At 45.4% G+C, this 26,132-nt stretch overlaps 1 protein-coding gene across 1 annotated transcript in view; it reads left to right on the top strand.

Annotated features, from left to right (window-relative positions):
- Positions 1–206: 206 nt before the first annotated feature.
- LOC139230628 (reelin domain-containing protein 1-like) overlaps positions 207–26,132 on the top strand; it is a 122,311-nt gene continuing 96,385 nt past the window's right edge. The window contains 3 exon segments of the mRNA XM_070862445.1: positions 207–265; positions 267–285; positions 4,311–4,533. Of these exon segments, the coding sequence (XP_070718546.1) occupies positions 207–265; positions 267–285; positions 4,311–4,533 (301 nt within the window).

Below are 26,132 nucleotides of genomic sequence, written 5' to 3'. Positions count from 1 at the left end.
AGAGACCAGAAATTAAACCAACTCCTTTTTGTTTGTACAACACAAATTAGACACAGAGAGAGCGCGCACAAGAGAGAAAAAAAGACAAACTGTGTTTGCTGCTAATGGGATTAAAGAAAGGCTGGCATCACAAAACATTTCGCTATTATTAAAGTAACAGCTGCTGCACTTGCCATTAGAGGGAAAAGTTCAGACATTTTTCGGAGATGCGCTTTCCTGATCAGAAAGCCCCGATATATTATACGTGGCTAATACACAGTGTCTCGGAGGGATATGCCCACAAAGGTCAGTCAATTTAATGATTACACGTTACTTTTCATAAGTATTAGTAAGGTAAGTGATCAGGTTTTTAAGAAGTCCTACAGATGCCGTACGGTACAGCAGCATTTCAGTGGATTAACTATACATCCGTCCAGAGGCGGATCTTCATTCTTTTTAACGGATGGCATGTGGGCTGATGGTGGGGGTAGGGAGTGTACGACTATAATGGTAATTTTAGATTGGTATAATGGACTAAAGTTTAGAAGCGTATGTTGTTTAAATAACGTGTATACAAAAGACATAAGGGAGTGAAATTGGTCATCAGCATAGCACAAAACAGACAGTAGTGAATTGGCCATCTGATTTTCATTTCTACTCAAATCAATGGAGAAGAAATTCAGGCGGGTGTAAAACTGGCAGCCGATTTGCTATAACTCGTTTTGCGCTATTGCTGATGACCAATTCCACCCTGTATATAGTTTCTGCATCGATTTTGGTGCTAGTTTACACGCTCGATATTTACACTGTGCCATGCTGCTCCAGAATTTGGAGTTCGGAATTTGTGTGATTCTCCTTTACCTGACTAAAGTCCAATTACAATTGTTTCAAAGCACTGAGTCAGGCAAAATCTTTTCCTCGTTTTCATGATGCAGCAGCACACAACGATCACTGTTGCCATTCAGTCTTTGTTTCATTCAATTGTTTCTGCTGTTATCAATTGTAAACCTTTAAATAAAAGCAGACTGAAAAATCACATTGTGAAAGCTTCTGCTTCTGCAGATGCACCATGTGCTAAAGCAGGACCTGGCTCAGTGACCCAAGGCACTGGTGTCTGAGAGCATTTTCAGGGCAGGCCCTTCTAATGAGCAATGTTGTTTATATTACCTGTGGTAATGGACTGTAGTTTTAAATATTGAACAGATCGAGTTTTTGATACAAGTCAATTAAAATACCCCTAGGCTTCCTCGATGGTTGAGGTGCTTAAGGCAGTGAGTGATGGAGTTATATAAACTAGAGTATCCCATATTCGATCCCTGGTCCATGCTGAGTCAGCTGATCGCAGGAAAACAGCTGCCATTAGCCTCAGTGGGGCTGGATTAAGGAGGTGATAATGAATTCCGAACCGTTATGCAGTGACTGATACTGGAAAGTTTGAGGATGAGGACTGAATTGGGCTCGGTTGTAATTCCACCGACAGTTCAATAGTCTGCTGACACTTGCTGACTAAGCTTACACTTGAAGGTTGGCCACTTGAGCGAGGTATTGCACGGTTACATTTCCCCAAGGAACCACAGCCTAGAAATCTATTTGTGTCGGCCTGCCGATGCAAACGATCCCAGCACGAGAACGGATAGGCCCACAGCCCAGGGCTCACCTGATATTTGGCCTCGAGCCTCACTGACATCATATCATCGAGCTACCGACACCTGCTGAGCCTTCCCAGACAGCTTGCCGGTGAAGGCCACAGATCTCCTTCTCGGCACCCTTGATCCTTACTCTGACACCTAACATGAGGAGCTCCTGAACATCTATGTCCCAACAATTGAGCCGAACTGCTCCATTACCTTTGCTTCAGTCCCTTGCCCCCGCCCCTCAAATCACAATAATTCCTTCCATCAGACCCACCGCTTAGTTTCTTGATAATTTCCCAACCCAGGTGCACACCATTCATAGAATAGAATCATAGAAATTTACAGCACAGAACGAGGCCATTCGGCCCATCGTGTCCTTGCAGGCCAACAAAGAGCTATCCACTTTCCAGTCCTTCGTCCGTAGCCTTGGAGGTTACGGCACTTCAAAGTGCATATCCAAGTACTTTTTAAATGCTATGAGGGTTTCTGCCTCTACCACCCTTTCAGGCAGTGAGTTCCAGACCCCCACTACCCTCTGGGTGAAAACAATTCTCCTCAACTCCCCTTTAAACCTCCTATCACGTACTTTAAATCTATGCCCCTGGTTATTGACCTCTTTGCTAAGGGTAATAGGTGCTTCCTATCCACTCTATCTTTACCCCTCATAATTTTATACACCTCAATTTGGGCTCCCCTCAGCCTCCTCTGTTCCAAAGAAAACAACCCCAGCCTATCCAATCTTTCCCCACAGCTAAAATTCTTCAGTCCATACAACATCCTCGTAAAGCTCCTTTGTAAGCTCTCCAGTGCAATCACATCTTTCCTGTAATGTGGTGACCAGAACTGCACGCAGTACTCTAGCTGTGTCCTAACTACTGTTTTGTACAGTTGAAGCATAACCTCCCTGCTCTTATATTCTATGCCTCGGCTAATAAAGACAAGAATCCCGTAACTCATCTTACTTTCTGTTGGAAGTAATTTGCATATGATATCAGCACATCAGCTAATCCGCTGCAAGAAATTCGTACAGAACAATTTTGCCTATAATTAGGTGTGACAGAGATTCTGCACTGATGGACAGGAAATGTCCATTCCTGTACTCTTTTAATTATATTGTACAGATAGATTTTATGGCCCAGAAATCTGATGCCACTGCGCCTGTTGTCAGGTGCAAAATGAGTGCCTAAACATCCAAAATGGTGGGCAGGATGTACATGTTCATTACACACTAGAATTGTGTACCTGCCATATTGGTGAAGGAAGAAAAAGAGTCATCCAGGGCACATACCTTAAACAAACAATAGGGTATTTACAGATGGTGCTGGGCTGGCTGCGTTCAGGAAAACGTGGTGGACATGCGACTTAACCAACAGCCCTTTAAGGGACCGCTGGCGGCCATCAGCAAAAAGGTAAAATAAATACTTGCCTAAATGTAGAGCCATGAGGAGCAGGAATGTTCCTCCTGGCACCACAGCATAGCTGAAGAGCTTGGTTCGCTCTCTCCCTCCCGATCGCTTCTCTCCCCCTCCCAATCGCTTTCCCGCCCCTCCCAGGACATACCTTAGAGCCTTTGCCCGACACAGTGGCCGGAAATTGAATTCCTCTTCACTGGCAAACTGCCTGGGGACGCCCAGCAGGCTCAAGGACATCATGAAAATGAAGCCCGAGGCCCAAAATCAGGTGCTACTCAGGTCCACCCATTCCGGCACAGGGATTGTTCCCTGCCCCCAGTTTGCATTGGCAGGTTGGCATGAACCAATTTCGAGGACTATACATCTTATTAAAACTATTGCATATGACACGCACTTCCTGTGCAGAATAACATAGCAGACACATGACCTCCCCTTTCCCTCACTGCTGACAGACAGCAGAAATCCACTAGTGTGTCAAACCCCACTTACCACCCCTTAATTCCGCAAACCCCAGGTTCCCCAATGCAGAGCAACGGATTGCCCCTATGCTGTCAATCGCTATCAACCCAAGGGCTGCCAAACGCCAGGGCCCTCATTTCAATCCTGCCAAACTTCAGGATTATCCGCCAGTGCTACCAAAACACAAGAGCATACCTAGTGCAATCAAAGCCCAGGACTGTTCTCAGTGGCCCCAATGCCCAGGACCATTCTCAGTGGCCCCAAAGCCCAGGACCATTCTCAGTGGCCCCAAAGCCCAGGACTGTTCTCAGTGGCCCCAAAGCCCAGGACCATTCTCAGTGGCCCCAAAGCCCAGGAGCGCATCTAGTGCAGCTGAAGCCTAGTCAACCCGTCAGTACTGCTAAATACCAGGGGTTAGATTTGGAAGCAATTAAATGAAAATCGGGTGGGTTCAATAACAGGCGGACGATCCACTCCACCAGATTACAGCCCAGGCGGTGAATATGAAAATATATTTCTAGATATTTACCTCCAAGAGATATATCTTGCATACCAGTGGCTGTGTATTCTCAGCTTGAAAAAGATAAGGGATCAAAATGAAATACATAGTTAAAGGAATATGTATAACAAGACACTTTTATGTTGGAGGGGGAAAAGATCTGACACTATCTCCGACTCCAGATTGACCACCCTAAATAAAACTATCTTGGTTGGGGTGAGAAGCATTTCTGCTGGGCTGGCTGGTCACATCTTGAGCTGACTCCCTGTTAGATGTTTCTATTTTCTTATATTGTTTTAATATGTATTTCTGGCTGTTTTGCTACAGATTGTATTGACAATGTTAAGAAGTCAGGTGACTGTCCTGGCCTGGATGCTAGGTGAGCTTTACCTGGTCTCCTTCACCACTGGATTCTCTCATGGTGCAAGTACCTCTGCTTGTGCTGACATGAAACCAAAACACATCAGTGCTCATTCTCAAGATCCACGCAGCAGCTTTATCACAGTGTACACCAACAAGTCTACCTACCTCCCTGGGGATAAGGTACCAGGTAAGGGAATCTGGTTATTGGTGTCCAGTGTTATAGGACACATATAATTAACCATAGTGTGTCAACTATGTAAGATTAGGATCACAGGTCACACACAGATACCCAAAGGGTCTTAGGATTTGTAAGATATTTTATTTTAAGGAGCGGTAGTTGAAATATAGTCAAACACAACACACAATCAGGGTTGACATAGTAGACATACGACCGTGACAAGCAGCTGTAATTAGTCCCGATCGGACAGACGGCTGGTGGCATGAACAGTTCTTATCTTCACTGTCTGCTCTGAAACCTCCTCTAGGTTTTTCTTTTATTCTCTTTTTAGGGTTGGGCCTGGTGCAGGATATGGACAGGACCATTTAACCTATGATACGTTGAGTTATTTCTCTCAACTCTTAGGTGAACCCTCCTATCTTTCCTGTTTATCCTCCCAGGTTTGGAGTCAGACATGCCATTCTTGGCCATCAGGTGTTTGGACATGCCTGTTATCAGTTATTTATATTCATGCTGTTCAAGTAGCTTTAGCTATTGTACCATGGAATGAATCCTTCAATTCTAACACCAATCTGAAGAGACTTTTTGGTTTTAAGTTATTTCTTCCAATTCATGATTTCTTACAATCCCCACCTTGAGAAGGAAATATCCTTATTGACTTTTCACAACCAGCTTTTGACTGCTATAGCTATTGCCAAGTTATTTGCATTTTGTTTTCTCCACTTGGGTATTACATAAGAACATAATAAGAACATAAGAAATAGGAACAGGAGAAGGCCATATGGCCCCTCGACCCTGCTCCACCATTCAATAAGATCATGGCTGATCTGATCATGGACTCAGGTCCACTTCCCTGCCTGCTCCCTATAACCCCTTATTCCCTTATCGTTTAAGAAACTGTCTATTTCTGTCTTAAATTTATTCAATGACCCAGCTTCCACAGCTCTCTGAGGCAGTGAATTCCACAGATTTACAACCCTCTGAGAAAATAAATTTCTCCTCATCTCAGTTTTAAATGGGCGGCCCCTTATTCAAAGATTATGCCCTCTAGTTCTAGTCTCCCCTGTCAGTGGAAACATCCACCTTGTCAAGCTCCCTCATGATCTTATACATTTCGATAAGATCACCTCTCATTCTTCTGAATTCCAATGAGTAGAGACCCAAGCTATTTAACCTTTCCTCATATGTCAACCCCCTCTGGAATCAACCTAGCGAACCTTCTCTGAACTGCCTCCAAAGCAAGTATATCCTTTCGTAAATATGGAAACCAAAACTGCATGCAGTATTCCAGGTGTGGCCTCACCAATAGCCTGTATGGCTGTAGCAAGACTTCCCTGCTTTTATACTCCATCCCCTTTGCAATAAAGGCCAAGATTCCATTGGCCTTCCTGATCACTTGCTGTACCTGCATATTATCTGTCATGTATCCTACATAGTTACTGCTTGTACTATTACAAGGTGTGTCACCAGAGGGCACTGCAGTGGGAGACTTGTAGGTTACATGTACAGGTGTGCCAGGCTAGTATAAAAGGCAGGCCACCATGTGTGATCCTCACTCTGGAGTTTCATTAAATGGACTAAGGTCACTACAGTTCAAGCATAACACATTGTCTCGTGGAGTCATTATTAGAGCATCAGAAGACATAACAATTGGCGACGAGATTACGGACCTTCACGCGGAAATGGCTAACCTTGGTATGTTGCAGCATTTCGCTGATGGTGATGATTGGGAAGCCTTTGTGGAGAGGCTCGACCATTTCTTCACAGCAATGACCTGACAGGCGACTATCCGGCCACACTGGCTGATAAGCGCAGAGCTATCCTGCTCACCAGTTGTGGGCCCACCGTCTATGGCCTCGTCAGGGACTTGCTGGCACCAGCGAAGACAACGACCAAGACGTATGAGGAGCTTGTAACGCTGATCCAAGAACAACTCAAGCCCGAAGAGAGCATCCTCACAGCCAGACAGCGGTTTTATACACACCGCCGGCCCAAAGGCCAGGAGATTGCAAAATATGCTGCAGACCTCAGGAGGCTGGCGGCACCATGTGATTTCGGCGACCACCTCACCGAAGCGCTGCAGGATATCTTTGTCATCGGAATCGGCCATGAGCGCCTTTTTAATAAGCTACTATCTGCGGATACCACAGTCAAACTGCAGAAGGTCATCTCCATGAGCCAAGTATTCATGACCTTGACCTGCGGCTCTAGACGGACAACACACCCTTAGGACTCAAACCCGGCAAGTACTGTGCACAGAATGGCACCTTTTAGATGCTGGACTGTAGAACTTGAATCTTCTCAGGGGAGAGAGAACAGGCCCCCGAGTGCCTTAACTCAGAGTCCGCCGAGGGGGGCTAATCGCATAGCACCATGCTGGCGTTGAGGAGGGAATCACAGGGCTCACCAGTGCCATTTTAAAGACTATGTATGTAAAGGCTGAAGCACAAAGGGCCACCTCCAGCGAATGTGTAAAAAAATATGACTCACTGTGTTGATAAAGAGTCTGCAGATGGCAATGAATCCAGTGGGGATTATGAAGCGATAGTCAGAGAGGCAGCTCAGCCCCATGATGAGGTATATAGCACCACCTGCACCAACGAATGTTCTCCATTGACAATGGAAATAGAGATAAACAGCATTCCAGTCTTCATGGAAGTGGACACGGGGGCAAGCCAGTCAGTAATAAGTCAAAAAGCCTTTGAGAGGCTATGGGACAATCAGGCTGAACGACGCAAGTTGGTCCCGATTCAGGCAAAGCTGTGCACCTACACCAATGAACTTATCCCAGTCGTTGGTAGTGCGGATATAAAGGTACTCCATGATGGCGCAGTGCACAAGTTACCCCTGTGGATTGTTGCAGGCAATGGATCAACGCTACTCGGAAGAAGGTGGATGGAGAAGACCACTGCATCTGGGAAGATTTCATCCCTCCAGTGATCGACAACCCCCACACTCACAGGCAAAGCAAACCCACACCAGAGGTTGGATCTGGCACCAGAGAGCAGGACAGCACAGCACCTGAGGCACAGACCGCTCAGCACGACTGCATGGAGATGATCCAGCTGAGACAACCCGAACGCACCTTCCAGGCTCCAGTGGCAGGACTCCGGAGGAAGAAAATCGGACCCAGAGGCGACTTCCCAGCTTCGGTGGCGGAACCCGGGGAGAAGAGGATCACAGCAGTCGACATCGTGGATGGAAGAAAGATAGCGCCCAAACCACAAGGTGAGGCGCTGAAGAAAAAGATGGCAGCGGCCGGACCACGAGATACAACGCTGATGGAGCAACACGTGGCACCAAGCGAAGAAGAAGATAGGGGTAAAGATAGCAAGGCTCTCTTAAAGGAGGCCCACAACTCACCACACTTAAAGGGACAGTTCCACACCCTCAATCAATGTAAGAGCAACTGTGAGTTAGATGTAAAATGTGTAATTGATGATCAGAGTTGTGTACATGCAATAAGCAAGGAAAAGTTGCGCGATTGCAATCGGAGCTACAGGTTATTTACAATAAGTAATGAAACGTTGTGCGATGTAGGATTTCAACTGCATACAGTCAATGCGGCGGGCAAACACCCATCGGGAGCACACAGGTCCAGCAAGCTACGCAATGTAGCCTGTGTCCCTGGGACCAGAGTGATGCACCATGGAGTGTGGCCACAAGCAGCTAATATATACAAGCTGCAGAGCAAGCGATCTCAGGAGGGCAACGGCAACAGTATCGATACCCTGCCCCCGATCGGCTCCACCTTTCAGGCATCCGATGGCACCAACTGCCACAAGCCTGAAAGAGCAAACTGCACTAAGGCGCAGCCCCCAGACCCTACACCCGGGAACGAAGGGTCACCCGCAACGGTTCTCCCAAATGGGACTGGGACCAGCCAGGATCCCAAACCAAATAACGCCCAGGCAAGCAAGTCAGCAGTTCCCCGTGCACTGCTCGATGACTGCTCCTCAGGGAGCAGCAGTGATCCGGGGCGCAAGGAGAGGACAGGGAGGTCACAGGCATCTGTGAACCTGCCCGACACTAGAAGCAACGGCTAAAGCCCCGAGAACAGGCAACTTGAACCAACCAGGTTCCCACTGCCAGCACTGGGCACCACGCCGCCACCAGACTACCTGGACACCATCCAGCAGTTCTGGCACCAGTTTGTCCTCACACACCGGTGCTGACCCCAGCACTGACTCCAAGTATATTCCAAGTGTGTACCTCACCATTCAAATGTACTTAGCTCACCATGGTACCACGAATGCAATGCTGTAAATGCAAATTGTTTTTCTTGGACTTGAATGTAGATGAATGTAATGAGCCAATGGCACAATCTGTATGTGGCAGGGCGGGGCGGGGGGGGGGACGGGTTGGGGGGGGGGGGTGGCGGAGAGAATGGAGTGGTCATGGACGCACACACAGAAACCACCAGCAACTCTACTGCCAACGAAATACCACCTATTCACCCAAGATGGAAACGACCCTCGAAGGGTCAACCAGATAGAGCTAAGCCCAGAGCACAGTCAATGCAAAGGCGATTTGCACTAAAGACTTGGGGGAGAGTGATGTCATGTATCCTACATGGTTACTGTTTGTACTATTACAAGATGTGCCACCAGTGGGCACTGCAGTGGGAGACTTGTAGGTTACCTGTACAGGTATGCCAGGCCTAGTATAAAAGGCAGGCCACCAAGTGTGATTCTCACTCTGGAGTTACATGAAATGGACTAAGGTCACCACAATTCAAGCACAACACATTGTCTCGTGGAGTCATTATTAGAGCATCTGAAAACATAACACTATCCTTTTGTGTTTCATGCACAAGTAACCCCAGGTCCTGCTGTACTGCAACACTTTGCAATCTTTCTCCATTTAAATAATAACTTGCTCTTTGATGTTTTTCTGCCAAAGTGCATGACCTCACACTTTCCAACATTATACTCCATCTGATAAATTTTTGCCCACTCACTTAGCCTGTCTATGTTCTTTTGCAGATTTGACTTAGTAGGGAGACTCAGAAATGAAGATTTCCCCTTTCTTACAGTCCAGTCCGACCTCTTACTCAAGTTCAATTCATTGTTCCGATGTTCGAATTCTGCCCCACCTGGGGTATCCTCTGTTTCTACTATCTTTCCTGATCTTACCCCAACTGGGGTCTCCTCTAAGTTGCTTCGGATCTTCTCTTTCAGTGCGCTCAATGATTTTTTTTTATTGCTGGTTAGCCATAGACCTATATTAAATACACTGTTATTACATGTTGGAGAACTACCAGAGCGTGTGAAATAATACGAAACCAAGGGTGTGCCGATATATTAAGCCCAATATCCCACCAGTGTGAGTCATCCCCTATGCTGTCAATGGGACAGGTCCTGTTAGACCCATAAAGCATGGTAGTAGTGACACAGGAGGCACCACAAAAACCACCTCATACTGGATTCGTACTGGTTTTCCCACATTCTGTTACCTGTAATACACAATTATTACAGTCACAGTTAAATTCAGTCTCACAATCATTTCAAGCGACAGAACAGTTTAACATCTAATCAACAAATCATGGACTTAAAAAATTATCCAGATCTCATTTTTACTTGTATCCATCGTGCGGATAATTCTTGCTAAGTTTATTTCTCCCTGGTCTTCAATTGTCCCAATCCAAATTCCATGTAACTCCCCACTTCAACTTCAATTTCAATCCATTTAACACATACCAGTATGTTTAACTTTATCCTGATTGTTTCATTAATTAGATAGTTTCTTGATGGAATATGTGTCAGTGCTTTAAAAGATGTCTCACTCTCCTGAGCCACATTAACCATTTCATGTCTTGCTATTGTCAAGTAACTGAGCATGTCTGGGACCCGTTCTTCAGTGCAAATTCATTTGCACACTTATACCGGTATCTCATGCCACACATGCCATCCGATACAAGCCATTCTCAGGCTTTCAGGTGATCTTATCAAAAGATTTTAGTTGTCTGAAGATCTTTGCTTATCTCCCACCGCATGGTCTTGACATCTTGAGTAGTAGCCAGGCCATTAAATTCAGTTTTCTTAAAAAGTTAATTATAGGCAGGGACACAAATATCTCCAACAGAAAGCGATCAATTTACTATTCGTAACTAGAATGTTAGTAAAATTCAATTCTCCTGTTTCTATCTTACACCCTCATTCACTTCCTCTCTCCATTTTACACAACCCATTAATTACCATTCCTATCACATTCATGATACCTGGAGGAGCTTTACTGTCTAATACAATATTAAAGATAGAAAACATTTTTTAAAATTCTTTAAAACCCGTTACATTTTATTTTCCTTCTGGCATGTGGGAAAACATTCACTTAAAATTAAGAAACTTAAATTAATAATGTCTAATACTTTTAAAATTTCATTCAGCGATGCTAAAGTTGTTTGGTGAACCAAAAAAAACAGCTGTCAGTGGAAAGGGTTAACTTCTTTGCAGGTTTGTAAGAAGGTGGAGCAAATATTGTCAGACGCATGCAATTGCATACCTTTATGTAATTTAAAAAAAATCTTTCCCCATAGAAACTTTTTTCCCAAGTCTTTGTACCTTCAAAACTTGCTTAGGAATTAAAAATCCACGCAAACAGCAGAAATCATAAGTAAAGCTATCATTATTAGCTTTAAATAAAACTTTCTCATCGGGGAAGACAGCATTTTAGATTAAACTGCAATTATTTCTTAACTCCCAATTCAAATACTGGCAATGATTTTATTAAATGTGAGAATTTCTTGTACGGAACTAGAAACTCCCACATAATTTAAAATAACCAGAATTTCACTGTAGTCACCATATAAGTCAGGTTTTTACAATTTAATAGTTAACCTCAATTCCAATTTAACTCAGACCAATTGTATCAGCACAACTAAACACAATACAGAGCAGATAAAATAAAACAAAAATACACAGTAAGTTACATCATATTTCATACTGTTCTTTCTTCAGATGCCTTTCCAAGTGACTGTAAAAATACTGAATATAACTGGAGAAAAATTAGTTTACACTATCATTTTAACAAATATCATTCATTCTACACAAATTAATTCGGGGGCTTCTGGTGGGTGTGGGTCCCACTGATGGGATCTGGGTGGGTTTGGGTCCCACTGATGGGATCTGGGTGGGTTTGGGCCCCACTGATGGGATCTGGGTGGGTTTGGGCCCCACTGATGGAATCTGGGTGGGTTTGGGCCCCACTGATGGGATCTGGGTGGGTTTGGGCCCCACTGATGGGATCTGGGTGGGTTTGGGCCCCACTGATGGGATCTGGGTGGGTTTGGGCCCCACTGAGGGGATCTGGGTGGGTTTGGGTCCCACTGATGGGATCTGGGTGGGTTTGGGTCCCACTGATGGGATCTGGGTGGGTTTGGGTCCCACTGATGGGATCTGGGTGGGTTTGGGCCTCACCGGTGGGATCTGGATGGGTTTGGGCCCCACCGGTGGGATCTGGATGGGTTTGGGTCCCACTGATGGGATCTGGGTGGGTTTGGGCCCCACCGGTGGGATCTGGGTGAGTGTGGGCTCCATTGATGGGCTCCAGGTGCATCCACACAACCTGAACCCCTGAGAAAAATATTTTAAATATTTTTTTAATAAATTTGCTCAAGGTTTGTGTGGAGGCCGGGATTAGTGCAGTGTTGGGCACAATCCCCGCATAACCTCTGGCATCAAATCCCGAGGAATTTTGATCCCTTATATTTTACTGTACTGGCTATTTCACATTCTCATTCTATTAACTTGTTAATTGCTTTGCCACATTGCCACATTAGGATGGGACAGAATGTATAAACATAAAAGTGAATCAGAAAGCAGGTCAAAGCAGGAATAAATTGTAAAAAAACAAATTTAAAAGCTCTTTATCTGAATGCACGCAGCATTCATCACAAAATAAATGAGTTGACGGCACAAATAGATACAAATGGGTATGATCTGATAGCCATTACAGAAACATGGTTGCAAGGTGACCAAGTCTGGGAACTAAGGGGCTGAAATTGGTGAAGGCCCCCGCCCGCCCAAGTGCCGCCCAAAGGACCGCCAATGGCCGCCTGACGGTACTTTGGGCGAGGTTTTTGTCAAATAGGTCCTTGAAAGGGCAGCGGGCAGCAAAAGAGGGACTTACACCGCCAATCTGGGTGGCAGCCGCGGGAGCTCCCAATCTCGGTGGCAAAGGCGCTTGCTGCCCAAGTGCTGCCGAGGATGGAGTCGGGCACACGAAAGGTCAAAGACCTGAAAAGAAAAATCATCAAAAAAAAAACCATCGGAACATCTTCAGGGGATCCCATCGAGGTAAGTCGCTGTAAAGGAAACATTAAAAAAATGTTTACTAACCTTTATTTTCAGCTCTTCATACTCACCGTCAGGGATAAAACAGCCTCCAGCCAGTGGTCCTTCCACGTTCTGGCGCCGACTCCCGCCCGCATCAATCTGGCATCTCAGCGGGCGGGAGGTCAGTTGCACCACTCGGCCATCCGCTGATATCAGCGGATGGCTCCTGACGGTTTTCCCCTCCCGCCAGCTCGACACCAAATGGAAAGTGGCGTTGGCCACAACTTCAAGAGGAATGTCGGCAGCAATGGGCGGCAGTGGGCGGTAAGGCCATTAAATCCGGGCCCTAAATATTCAGGGGTATTTGACAATTTTTCGGAAGGACAGACAGAAAGGAAAAGGAGATGGGGTAGCTCTGTTAATAAAGGATGAGATCAATGCGTTAGTGAGAAACGATATTGGCTCAGATGATCAAGATGTTGAATCAGTTTGGGTGGAGATAAAGAATAATAAAGGGGAAAAGTTGCTGGACGGAATATAAATCAAGAAATAATGGAGGCTTGTAAAAAAGGAACGGCAATAATCATGGGCGATTTTAACCTTCATATTGATTGGACAAAGCAAATTAGCCAGGGTAGCCTTGAGGAAGATTTTGTAGAGTTGATCGGGATAGTTTCCTTCAACAGTACATTGCGGAACCAACTAGGGAGCAAGCTATCTTAGATCTGGTACTGTGTAATGAGACAGATATATAAACAATCTCCTAGTAAAGGATCTTCTAGGAGTGAGTGATCATAAGATGGTTGAATTTCAAATTCAATTTGAGGGTGAGAAAGTTGGATCTCAAACCAGGGTCCTAAAGCTTAAATAAAGGAGTCTACAAAGGTATGAAGGCAGAGTTGTCTAAAGTGAACAGGGAAAATAGATTAAAGTATGGGACAGTTGAGCAGTGGCAGACATTTAAGAGATATTTCAGCAGGCTCGAGGGGTCAAATGGCCTACTCCTACTCCTATTTCTTATGTTCTTATGTTCTAAAGGCACTTCCACAGAATGTACAAAAAGAGACACCAAAGAATATCAATTACTGCTTTTGGCTCTAGATGAAATTACACAAAGTTTCAAACAATGTTCTGATTATACTTTCCCTGGAAATTAGCCTCGGAATCATTCCAATAGAAAAATGGCTACGTGAAACATAGAAACATAGAAAATAGGTGCTGGAGCAGGCCATTTGGCCCTTCGAGCCAGCACCACCATTCAATAAGATCATGGCTGAACATTCACCTCAGTACCCTTTCCTGCTTTCTCTCCATACCCCTTGATTCCTTTAGCCGTAAGGGCCATATATAACTCCCTCTTGAATATATCCAATGAACTGGCATCAACAACTCTCTGCGGTAGGGAATTCCACAGGTTAACAACTCTCTGAGTGAAGCAGTTTCTCCTCACCTCAGTCCTAAATGGCTTACCCTTTATCCTTAGATTGTGTCCCCTGGTTGTGGACATCCCCAACATCGGGAACATTCTTCCTGCATCTAACTTGTCCAGTCCTATCAATTTTATATGTTTCTATGAGATCCCCTCTCATCCTTCTGAACTCCAGTGAATTCAGGCCCATTCGATCCAGTCTCTCCTCATATGTCAGTCCTGCCATCCCGGGAATCAGACTGGTGAGCCTTTGCTGCACTCCCTCAATAGTCCTTCCTCAGATTAGGAGACCAAAACTGAACACAATATTCCAGGTGAGGCCTCACCAAGGCCCTGTACAACTGCAGTAAGACCTCCCTGCTCCTATACTCAAATCCCCTAGCGATGAAGGACAACATACCATTTGCCTTCTTCACCGCCTGCTGTACCTGCATGCCAACCTTCAATGACTGATATACCATGACACCCAGGTCTCGTTGCACCTCACCTTTTCCTAATCTGCCACCATTCAGATAATATTCTGCCTTTGTGTTTTTGCCACCAAAGTGGATAACCTCACAGTTATCCACATTATACTGCATCTGCCATGCACTTGCCCACTCACCTAACCTGTCCAAGTCACCTGTAGCCTCTTAGTTTCTTCCTCACAGCTCATACCACCACCCAGCTTAGTGTCATCTGCAAACTTGGAGATATTACACTCAATTCCTTCATCTAAATCATTAATATATATTGTAAATGTCTTGGGGTCCCAGCACTGAGCCCTGCCGCACACCACTAGTCACTGCCTGCCATTCTGAAAAGGACCCGTTTATCCCGACTCTCTGCTTCCTGTCTGCCAACCAGTTCTTGAACCACATCAGTACATTACCCCCAATACCATGTGCTTTAATTTTGCACACCAATCTCTTGTTAAAAGCCTTTTAAACCACATCCACTGGTTCTCCCTTGTCCACTCTACTAGTTACATCCTCAAAAAACTCTAGAAGATTTGTCAAGCATGATTTCCCTTTCATAAATCCATGCTGACTTGGACTGATCCTGTCACTGCTTCCCAAATGCACTGCTATTTCATCTTTAATAATTGATTCCAACATTTTCCCCACTTCTGATGTCAGGCTAACCGGTCTATAATTACCCATTTTCTCTCTCCCTCCTTTTTTAAAAAGTGGTGTTACATTAGCTACCCTCCAGTCCATAGGAACTGATCCTATGTCGATAGACTGTTGGAAAATGATCACCAATGCATCCACTATTTCTAAGGCCACTTCCTTAAGTACTCTGGGATGCAAACTATCGAGCCCCGGGTAATTATCGGTCTTCAATCCCATCAATTTCCCGAACACGATTTTCCGCTCAATAAGGATATCCTTCATTTCCTCCTTCTCACTAGACCCTTGGTCCCCTAGTACTTTCGGAAGGTTATTTGTGTCTTCCTTCGTGAAGACAGAACCAAAGTATTTTTTCAACTGGTCTGCCATTTCTTTGTTCCCCATTATAAATTCACCTGAATCTGAAAGCAAGGGACCTATGTTTGTCTTCACTAATCTTTTTCTCTTTACATATCTGTAGAAGCGTTTGCAGTCAGTTTTTATGTTCCCTGCAAGTTTCCTCTCAGACTCTATTTTCCCTCTCCCCCTAATTACACCCTTTGTCCTCCTCTGCTGAATTCTAAATTTCTCCCAGTCCTTAGGTTTGCTGCTTTTTCTGGCCAATTTATATGCCTCTTCCTTGGATTTAACACTATCTTTAATTTCCCTTATTAGCCACAGTTAAGCCACCTTCACCGTTTTATTTTTACTCCAAACAGGGATGTACAATTGTTGAAGTTCATCCATGTGATCTTTAAATGTTTGCCATTGCCTATCCACCGTCAACCCTTTAAGTATCATTCGTAAGTCTATTCTAGCCAATTCACGTCTCATACCATCGAAGTTACCTTTCCTTAAGTTCTCTGAATTAACTGTGTTGCTCTCCATCTCAATAAAGAATTCTACCATATTATGGTCACTCTTCCCCAAGGTGCCTTGCACAACAAGATTGCTAATTAGTCCTTTCTCATTACACATCACCAAGTCTAGGATGGCCAGCCCTCTAGTTGGATCCATGACATATTGGTCGAGAAAACCATCCCTAATACACTCCAGGAAATCCTCCTCCATCGTATTGCTACCAGTTTGGTTAGCCCAATCTATATGTAGATTAAAGTCGGCCATGATAATTGCTGTACCTTTATTGCGCGCATCCCTAATTTCTTGTTTGATGCTCACTACGACTGTTTGCACACAACTCCCACTAGCGTTTCCTGCTCTTTGGTATTCTGCAGCTCCATCCATACAGATTCCACATCATCCAAGCTAATGTCCTTCCTTACTATTGCGTTAATTTCCTCTTTAACCAGCAACGCTACCCCCATCTCCTTTTCCTTTCTGTCTATCCTTCCTGAATGTTGAATACCCCTGGATGTTGAGTTCCCAGCCTTGGTCACCCTGGAGCATCATGTCTCCGTGATGCCAATTATATCATATTCATTAATTGCTGCCTGCACAGTTAATTTATCCACCTTATTACGAATACTCCTCGCATTGAGGCACAGAGCCTTTAGGCTTGTCTTTTTAACAACTTTGCCACTTTAGAACTTTGCTGTAATGTGGCCCTTTTTGATTTTTGCCTTGGGTTTCTTTGCCCTCCACTTTTACTTTTCTTCTTTCTATCTTTTGCTTCTGCCCCCATTCTACTTCCCTCTGTCTCCCTTCATAGGTTCCCATCCCCCTGCCATATTAGTTTAACCCCTCCTCAACAGCACTAGCAAACACTCCCCCTGGGACATTGGTTCTGGTCCTGCCCAGGTGCAGACCGTCCGGTTTGTACTGATCCCACCTCCCCCAGAACCGGTTCCAATGTCCCAGGAATTTGAATCTCTCCCTTCTGCACCACTCCTCAAGCCACGTATTCATCTGAGCTATCCTGCAATTCCTACTCTGACTAGCACGTGGCACTGGTAGCAATCCTGAGATCACTACCTTTGAGGTCCTACTTTTTAATTTAACACCTAGCTCCCTCAATTCAGCTTGTAGGACCTCATCCCATTTTTTACCTATATCGTTGGTACCTATATGCACCACGACAACTGGCTGTTCACCCTCCCCCTCCAAAATGTCCTGCAGCCGCTCCGAGACATCCTTGACCCTTGCACCAGGGAGGCAACATACCATCCTGGAGTCTCGATTGCGGCCGCAGAAACGTCTATCTATTCCCCTTATGATCGAATCACCTACCACTATAGCTCTCCCACTCTTTCTCCTGCCCTCTTGTGCAGCAGAGCCACCCACGGTGCCATGAACTTAGCTGCTGTTGCCCTCCCCTGATGAGTCATCCCCCCCAACAGTATCCAAAATGGTATATCGCTTTTGGAGAGTGATGTCCACAGGAGACCCCTGCACTACCTTCCTTCCACTGCTCTTCCAGCTGGTCAACCAACCCCTATCTGTCTGTGTAACCTTTACCTGCGGTATGACCAATTCACTAAACGTACTATTCACAGCATCCTCAGCATCGCAGATGCTCCAGAGTGAATCCACCCGCAGCCCCAGTGCCACAATGCGGTCTGTTAGGAGCTGCAGCAGGATATACTTCCCACACATGTCGTTGTCAAGGACACTAGAAGCGTCCCTAAGTTCCCACTTAGCACAGGAGGAGCATGACATGTGTCTGAGCTCTCCTGCCATGAATTAACCCTAGATTAACTTAATTTGGCAACAACAATGATAAAGGTTACCTACCGATAAAGGAAAAGAAAGAGAAAAGCTACTCACCCTATCACCAGCCAATCACTTACCCCCTTGGCTGTGATGTTATCCTTCGATTTCTTTCTACTTTTTTGCCTTCTCTCCCTGCTGCAGCTGCACAAGCTGGCCTCCTCCTCAATGCTGCCGCTCGTTGATGGTTACTGCAACCAACTTGGCTCACAGGCAAACTGCCTAATTAATTTAAGGCAGAGGAACCAACTTGAAATTCTCTCCCTTAAGCGTCTGCTACATGCGCATCTAATGCAAAGCGCCAGACTCCATATTGAAAAGGGGTAGTGCGCCACACTTGATGTCCGCCGGAAGTATGCAGAGCAGGCAGATCATGACGTCAATCATTGTGCAATCCTGATTTTACGTCAGCATTGTCATTTGGAGCTCCACGCTCTAGCTGACACCATTTGTTAACCTCGCACAGCTGAACATGATTTTAAGCAGCAGGAAGGACTCCCATCAACGGTATTTAAAGGGATCATCAACTACTGACAGGTTATTTGCTGGTTTATTTCTTCTGGCTGTTGCTACAATTCTACATCTTTTTGGTGCTTTCTATAGTTGTTTAAAGTTGCAAAAGTCTACAGGGAGTTGTGTGGCAGGCGCGAAAGTACTTTTTGCTGACTTCTGCACAATTCAGTTGCTCCCAGACAAGTAAGTCTTCCTCTTGGACTCGGACATGACTGGGAAAATGAGTAGAAGGCACACAGAGCAGGACAAGCTGCTAGAAGAGGGAGGAGGAGGAAGGGGAGAAGGGCTCTCAGCAGGAAGCTTTTCCACCCAGGGTGTCCAGGGAGCAATTCTCCCACCTGAACTTTAGTGATGATCAATGTTTGAGATGTCACTAAGGAGATCATCACTGAAATCTACCAACTACTGCAGCCACAACTCCAACCTCAGAGCAGCACAAGGATTGCATTATATGTGGCTGTGAAGGTAACAGTAACTATGAACTTTTATGTGTCTGGCCCCTTCCAGGCTGCTGCTGGAGACATTAGCAACATCTCACAGTTTGCAGTGCACTGCTGCATAAGAGAGTTCACTGAGGCTCTCTATTCAAAGAGAGATCATGGAATCATAGAAATTTACAGCAAGGAAGGAGGCAATTTCGGCCCATCGTGTCCGTGCAGGGCAACAAAGAGCTATCCAGCCTAATCCCACCTTCCAGCTCTTGGTCCGTACCCTTGTAGGTTACGGCTCTTCAAGTGCATAATCCAAGTATTTTTTAAATGCCTTTATCACCCTTTCAGGTAGTGAGTTCCACACCTTCACCACCATTTGGGTGAAAACATTTCCCCTCAAATCCCCTCTAAACCTCTTACCAATTATTTTAAATTGATGACACCTGGTTGTTGACCCCTCTGCTAAGGGATATAGGTCCTTCCTATCCACTCTATCTCGGCCCCTCATAATTTTATACACCTCAATAATGCCTCCTAGGAACTAAAAATTCAGGACTACTTGACAATTCGCAAGGACAGACAGAAAGGAAAAAGAGGTGGGGTAGCTCTGTTGATAAAGGATGGAATCACTGCAATAATAAGAAACAATATTGTCTCAAATGATCAGTTTGGGTGGAGATAAGGAATAATAAGGCGAAAAGTCATTGGTGGGCATAGTCAATAGGCCCCCTAACAGTAGCAACTCTGTTGGTCGGAGTATAAACCAAGAAATAGTGGGGGCTTGTAAAAAGGGAACAGCAATAATCATGGGTGATTTTAACTTCCATATTGATTGGACAAATCAAATTGGTCAGGGTAGCCTTGAGGAAGAGTTCATAGAGTGCATAAGGGACAGGATCCTTGAGCAGTATGTAATGGAACCAACCAGGGGCAGGCTATCTTAGATCTGGTCCTGTGTAATGAGACAGGATTAATAAACAATCTCCTAGTAACGGATCCCCTTGGAACAAGTAACAATAACATGGTTGAATTTCAAATTCAGATGGGGGGGCGAGAAAGTTGGATCTCAAACCAGCGTACTAAGCTTAAATAAAGGAGACTACAAAGGTATGAGGGCAGAGTTGGCTAAAGTGGACTGGGAAAATAAAGTGTAGGACGGTTGATGAACATAACTCTCAAGAAAATTATATTCCAGTGATGAGGAAAAGGTGTAAAAGAAAATATATCCATCCGTGGTTAACTAAAGAAATAAAGGACGGTATCCAATTAAAAACAAGGACATACAAAGTGGCCAAAACTAGTGAGAGGACAGAAGACTGAGAAGCTTTTAAAAGCCAGCAAAGAATGACTAAAAAAATGAATAAGAAAGGGAAGATAGAGTATGAAAGTAAACTAGCACAAAATATAAAAACAGCAAAAGTTTCTACAGGTATATAAAAAGGGAAAGAGTGGCTAAAGTAAGTAGGAATCGCAGGATAGCTCAGATAAAAACATGGCTTGAGGAGTGGTACAGAAGGGAGGGATTCAAATTCCTGGGACATTGGAACCGGTTCTGGGGGAGGTGGGACCAATACAAACCAGTCGGGCTGCACCTGGGCAGGACCGGAACCAATGTCCTAGGGGGAATGTTTGCTAGTGTTGTTGGGGAGGAGTTAAACTGACATGGCAGGGGGATGGAAACCTATGAAGGGATACAGAGGAAAATAAAATGGAGTCAGAAGCAAAAGATAGAAAGGAGAATAGTAAAAGTGGAGGGCAGAGAAACCCAAGGCAAAAAACAAAAAGGGCCACATTACAGCAAAATTCTAAAGGGGCAAAGTATGTTAAAAAGACAAGCCTGAAGACTCTGTGCCTCAATGCGAGGAGTATTCGTAATAAGGTGGACGAATTAACTGTGCAGACAACAATTAACGGATATGATGTAATTGGCATCGCGTGGCTCCAGGGTGACCAAGGCTGGGAACTCAACATCCAGGGGTATTCAACATTTAGGAAGGATAGGCAGAGAGGAAAAGGAGGCAGGGTGGCGTTGCTGGTTAAACAGGAAATTAATATAATAGTAAGGAGGGACATTAGCCTGGATGATGTGAAATCGGTATGAGTGGAGCTGCGGATTACCAAAGGGCAGAAAATGCTGGAGGGAGTTGTGTACAGACCACCAAACAGTAGTAGTGAGGTTGGGGGCAGCATCAAACAAGAAATAAGGGATGTGTGCAATAAAGGTACAGCAGTTATCATGGGCAACTTTAATCTACATATTGATTGGGCTAACCAAACTGGTAGTAATGCGGTAGAGGAGGATTTCCTGGAGAGTATTAGGGATGGTTTTCTCGACCAATATGTGGAGGAACCAACTAGAGGGCTGGCCATCCTGGACTGGGTGATGTGTAATGAGAAAGGACTAATTAGCAATCTTGTTGTGCGAGGCCCTTTGGGGAAAAGTGACCATAATATGGTAGAATTCTTTATTAAGATGGAGAGTGACATAGTTAATTCGGAAACTAGGGTCCTGAACTTAAGGAAAGGGAACTTCGACGTATGAGGCGTGAATTTGCTAGAATAGACTGGCCAAGGATACTTAAAGGGTTGACGATGGATAAGCAATGGCAAACATTTAAAGATCACATGGATGAACTTCAGCAATTGTACATCCCTGTCTAGAGTAAAAATAAAACGGGGAAGGTGGCTCAACTGTGGCTAACAAGAGAAATTAAGGATAGTGTTAAAACCAAGGAAGAGGCATATAAATTGGCTAGAAAAAGTAACAAACCTAAGGACTGGGAGAAATTTAGAATTCAACAGAGGAGGACGAAGGGTTTAATTAAGAGGAGGAAAATAGAGTACAAGAGGAAGCTTGCAGGGAACATAAAAACTGACTGCAAAAGCTTCTATAAATATGTGAAGAGAAAAAGATTAGTGAAAATAAATGTAGGGCCCTTGCAGTTGGATTCAGGTGAATTTATAAGGGGGAGCAAAGAAATGGCAGACCAATTGAACAAATACTTCGGTTCTGTCTTCACGAAGGAAGACACGAATAACCTTTCGAATGTACTAGGGGACAGTGGGTCTAGTGAGAAGGAGGAACTGAGGGATATCCTTATTAGGCGGGAAATTGTGTTAGGGAAATTGATGGGGTTGAATGCTGATAAATCCCCGGGGCCTGATAGTCTGCATCCCAGAGTACTTAAGGAAGTGGCCCGAGAAATAATGGATGCATTTCAAAAAGTCTATCGACTCGGGATGAGTTCCTATGGACTGGAGGGTAGCTTATTTAACACCACTTTTTTAAAAAGGAGGGAGAGAGAAAATGGGTAATTATAGACTGGTTAGCCTGACATCAGTAGTGGGGAAAATGTTGGAATCAATCATTAAGGATGAAATAGTAGGGCATTTGGAAAGCAGTGTCAGGATCGGTCCAAGTCAGCATGGATTTATGAAAGGGAAATCATGCTTGACGAATCTTCCAGAATGTTTTGAGGATGTAACTAGCAGCGTGGACAAGGGAGAACCAGTGGATGTGGTGTATTTGGACTTTCATAAGGCTTTTGACAAGGTCCCGCACAAGAGGTTGGTGTGCAAAATCAAAGCGCATGGTATTGGGGGTAATGTACTGACGTGGATAGAGAACTGGTTGGCAGACAGGAAGCAGAGAGTCGGGATAAACGGGTCCTTTTCAGAATGGCAGGCAGTGACTAGTGGTGTGCCGCAGGGCTCAGTGCTGGGTCCCCAGCTATTTACAATATACATTAACGATTTGGATGAAGGAACTGAGTGTAATATCTCCAAGTTTTCAGATGACACTAAACTGGGTGGCGGTGTGAGCTGCAAGGGGGACGCTAAGAGGCTGCAGGGTGACTTGGACAGGTTAGGTGAGTGGGCAAATGCATGGCAGATGCAGTATAATGTGGATAAATGTGAGGTTATCCATTTTGGGGGCAAAAATACGAAGGCAGAATATTATCTGAATGGCAGCAGATTAGGAAAAGGGGAGGTGCAACGAGACCTGGGTGTCATGGTTCATCAGTCATTGAAGGTTGACATGCGGGTACAACAGGCGGTGAAGAAGGCAAATGGTATGTTGGCCTTCATAGCTAGGACATTTGAGTATAGGAGCAGGTAGGTCTTACTGCAGTTGTACAGGGCCTTAGTGAGGCCTCACCTGGAATATTGTGCTCAGTTTTGGTCTCCTAATCTGAGGAAGGATGTTCTTGCTATTGAGGGAGTGCAGCGAAGATTCACCAGACTAATTCCAGGGATGGCTGGACTGTCATATGTGGAGAGACTGGATTAACTGGGCCTTTATTCACTGGAGTTTAGAAGGATGAGAGGGGATCTCATAGAAACGTATAAGATTCTGACGGGACTGGACAGGTTAGAAGCGGAAAGAATGTTCCTGATGTTGGGGAGGTCCAGAACCAGGGGACATAGTCTTAGGATAAGGAGTAGGCCATTTAGGACTGAGATGAGGAGAAACTTCTTCACTCAGAGAGTTCTTAACCTGTGGAATTCCCTGCCGCAGAGAGTTGTTGATGCCAGTTCATTGGATATATTCAAGAGGGAGTTCGATATGGCCCTTACGGCTAAGGGGATCAAGGGGTATGGAGAGAAAGCAGGAAAGGGATACTGAGGGAATGATCAGCCATGATCTTATTGAATGGCGGTGCAGGCTCGAATGGCCGAATGGCCTACTCCTGCACCTATTTTCTATGTTTCGATGTTTTCTATGTTAGTCCCTGAGAGGACTAGACCAGGGAATTAGTGATGGGGAACATGGAGATGGCAGAAACTCTGAACAAATATTTTGTATCAGTCTTTACGGTAGAGGACACTAAAAATATCCCAACAGTGGATAGTCAAGGGGCTATAGCGGGGGAGGAACTTAACACAATCACAATCACTAAGTGTCATGTATTCAACCAGCATTGTAACCCATGTATAATCTGACCTAAGTTGTCCACTGTGAGAACACTGACTACTAGGTGGTGAACTTGTGGGAGACACTTGTAACCTAGACCTTCAGATATAAAAGGGGAAGCTCCACCCACTTCCATCACTTTGAGTGCTAAGGAATAAAGGACAGGTCACAGACTGACCTTCTCTCAAGCATGGGCTTCGTGTGCATTTATACTGTATAGTAAGGACGTATCAATGGCGACAAGAAACTGGGATTTAAACCACGCAAGCATGGCCACTAGCAGAACAGACGAGAGGTACTGTGTTAAGGAATGGTTGGGACATAGATTCAACATCGTTAAAGCAGCACACAGTTCTCCAGGCAGACAAGGGCAGTCAGGCATGCCCCAACATGTAGTCGAACCCAGAGGGGGAGTTCGACAGAGACAATGGCAAGCTGAACAGTGGTTCACGCTATTGCAAGGGACAATGCGGCCAGTAATGGGGCCATCAACACCTGTTAATGGCGCACTCAAGGGCAATAACAGGGGCAGTCAGGGGCGATCGTCTGGCAAGGGACCTTTTGTTTCAAAATGCAGCTCATGCTGGAGGCGTGGAGGCATACATTCAGCCGAAGTTTGCAGAGGTGAGCAAAATACCTGCAGAAATTGCAGAAATGAACGCTGGGGGAAATCGCTGGAAGCTGAAGTTCAGCGAGTTCATGTGGAGCATGTACACAGTTCATACACCAGGACACCACAGATAATGATGAAAGTGCTCCTCAATGGCATCCCAGTATCAATGGAGCTAGATACGGGGGCCAGCCAGCCCCTGATGGGTATCAAACAGTTTGAAATGTTGTGGGCGTCCAAGGCCAGGAGGCCAAAATTATCGCCGATTGATGCACAGCTTCGGACTTACACAAAGCAGATCATTCCGGTGCTAGGCAGCACCACGGTAGTCGTGACCCACAAAGATTCGGAGAACAGGTTGCCACTCTGGATTGTCCCAGGGGATGGTCCCGCACTACTGGGGAGGAGTTGGCTTGCTGTCATGAACTGGAAATGGGGCGATGTCAATGCAATTTCCTCTGTGGAGCGAGTATCATGCTCACAGGTCCTGGACAAATTTGACTCATTATTTCAACCCAGCATTGGCACTTTCATGGTGGCCAAGGTAGTGATTCACATAAACCTGGATGCCAGGCCAGTACACCACAAGGCCAGAGCGGTGCCGTACATGATGCGGGAAAAGATAGAAGGCGAATTGGACCGCCTGCTGAGGGAAGGCATCATCTCGCCAGTCGAACTCAGTGACTGGGCGAGCCCGATTGTGCCGGTGCTCAAGGCGGATGGGTCGGTCAGGATATGTGGCGATTATAAGGCCACCATCAATCGGGTGTCACTCCAAGACCAGTACCTGCTACCGAGAGCGGAGGACCTCTTTGCGACGCTATCCGGTGGCAAACTTTTTTCAAAATTGGACCTGACCGCAGCTTACATGACCCAGGAGCTGGCGAGTGAGTCGAAGAAGCTGACCACCATCACGACACACAATGGGTTGTTTGAGTACAACAGATGTCCGTTCGGGATTCGCTCGGCCGCCGCGATCTTCCAACGAAATATGGAAAGCCTCCTCAAGTCGATTCCAGGGACGGTGGTTTTTCAGGACGACATCCTCATTACGGGTTATGATACTGAAGAACACATCCACAACCTGGAGGAGGTGCTACGCAGACTGGACCGGGTAGGGCTACGACTGAAAATGGTGAAGTGCGTCTTCCTAGCTCCACAGGCAAAATTCCTGGGGATGAGGGTAGCAGCAGATGGGATCAGCCTACTGCGTCCAAGACAGAAGCGATTCAGAGAGCACGCATACCCCATAACACAACGGAGCTGTGTTCATTCCTGGGGCTCCTGAACTATTTTGGTAACTTTTTTCCAAATTGAGCACGCTGCTAGAGCCGCTACACGTGCGCCTACGCAAAGGTCGCGAATGGTTCTGGGGGGATAGCCAGGAAAGGGCTTTTAATAGAGCATGCAATTTGTTATGTTCCAACAATCTGTTAACGCTATATGACCCATGTAAGAAACTTGTGTTAACGTGCGATGCGTCGTCCTATGGGGTCGGGTGTGTGTTGCAGCATGTCAATGCCAAGGGGCAGTTACAGCCGGTAGCTTATGCCTCCAGAAGTCTGTCCCAGACAGAAAGGGGCTATGGGATGGTAAAAAAGGAGGCGCTCGCATGTGTATATGTGGTAAAGAAAATGCACCAGTACCTGTTTGGCAGGAAATTTGAGCTGGAGACAGAT

This window comes from Pristiophorus japonicus, chromosome 2 (assembly GCF_044704955.1).
Source record: "Pristiophorus japonicus isolate sPriJap1 chromosome 2, sPriJap1.hap1, whole genome shotgun sequence".
Classification (NCBI taxonomy): Eukaryota; Metazoa; Chordata; class Chondrichthyes; family Pristiophoridae; genus Pristiophorus; species Pristiophorus japonicus.
Note: the sequence above shows the minus strand (reverse complement) of the source record. Positions and strands in the feature narration are given on the sequence as shown.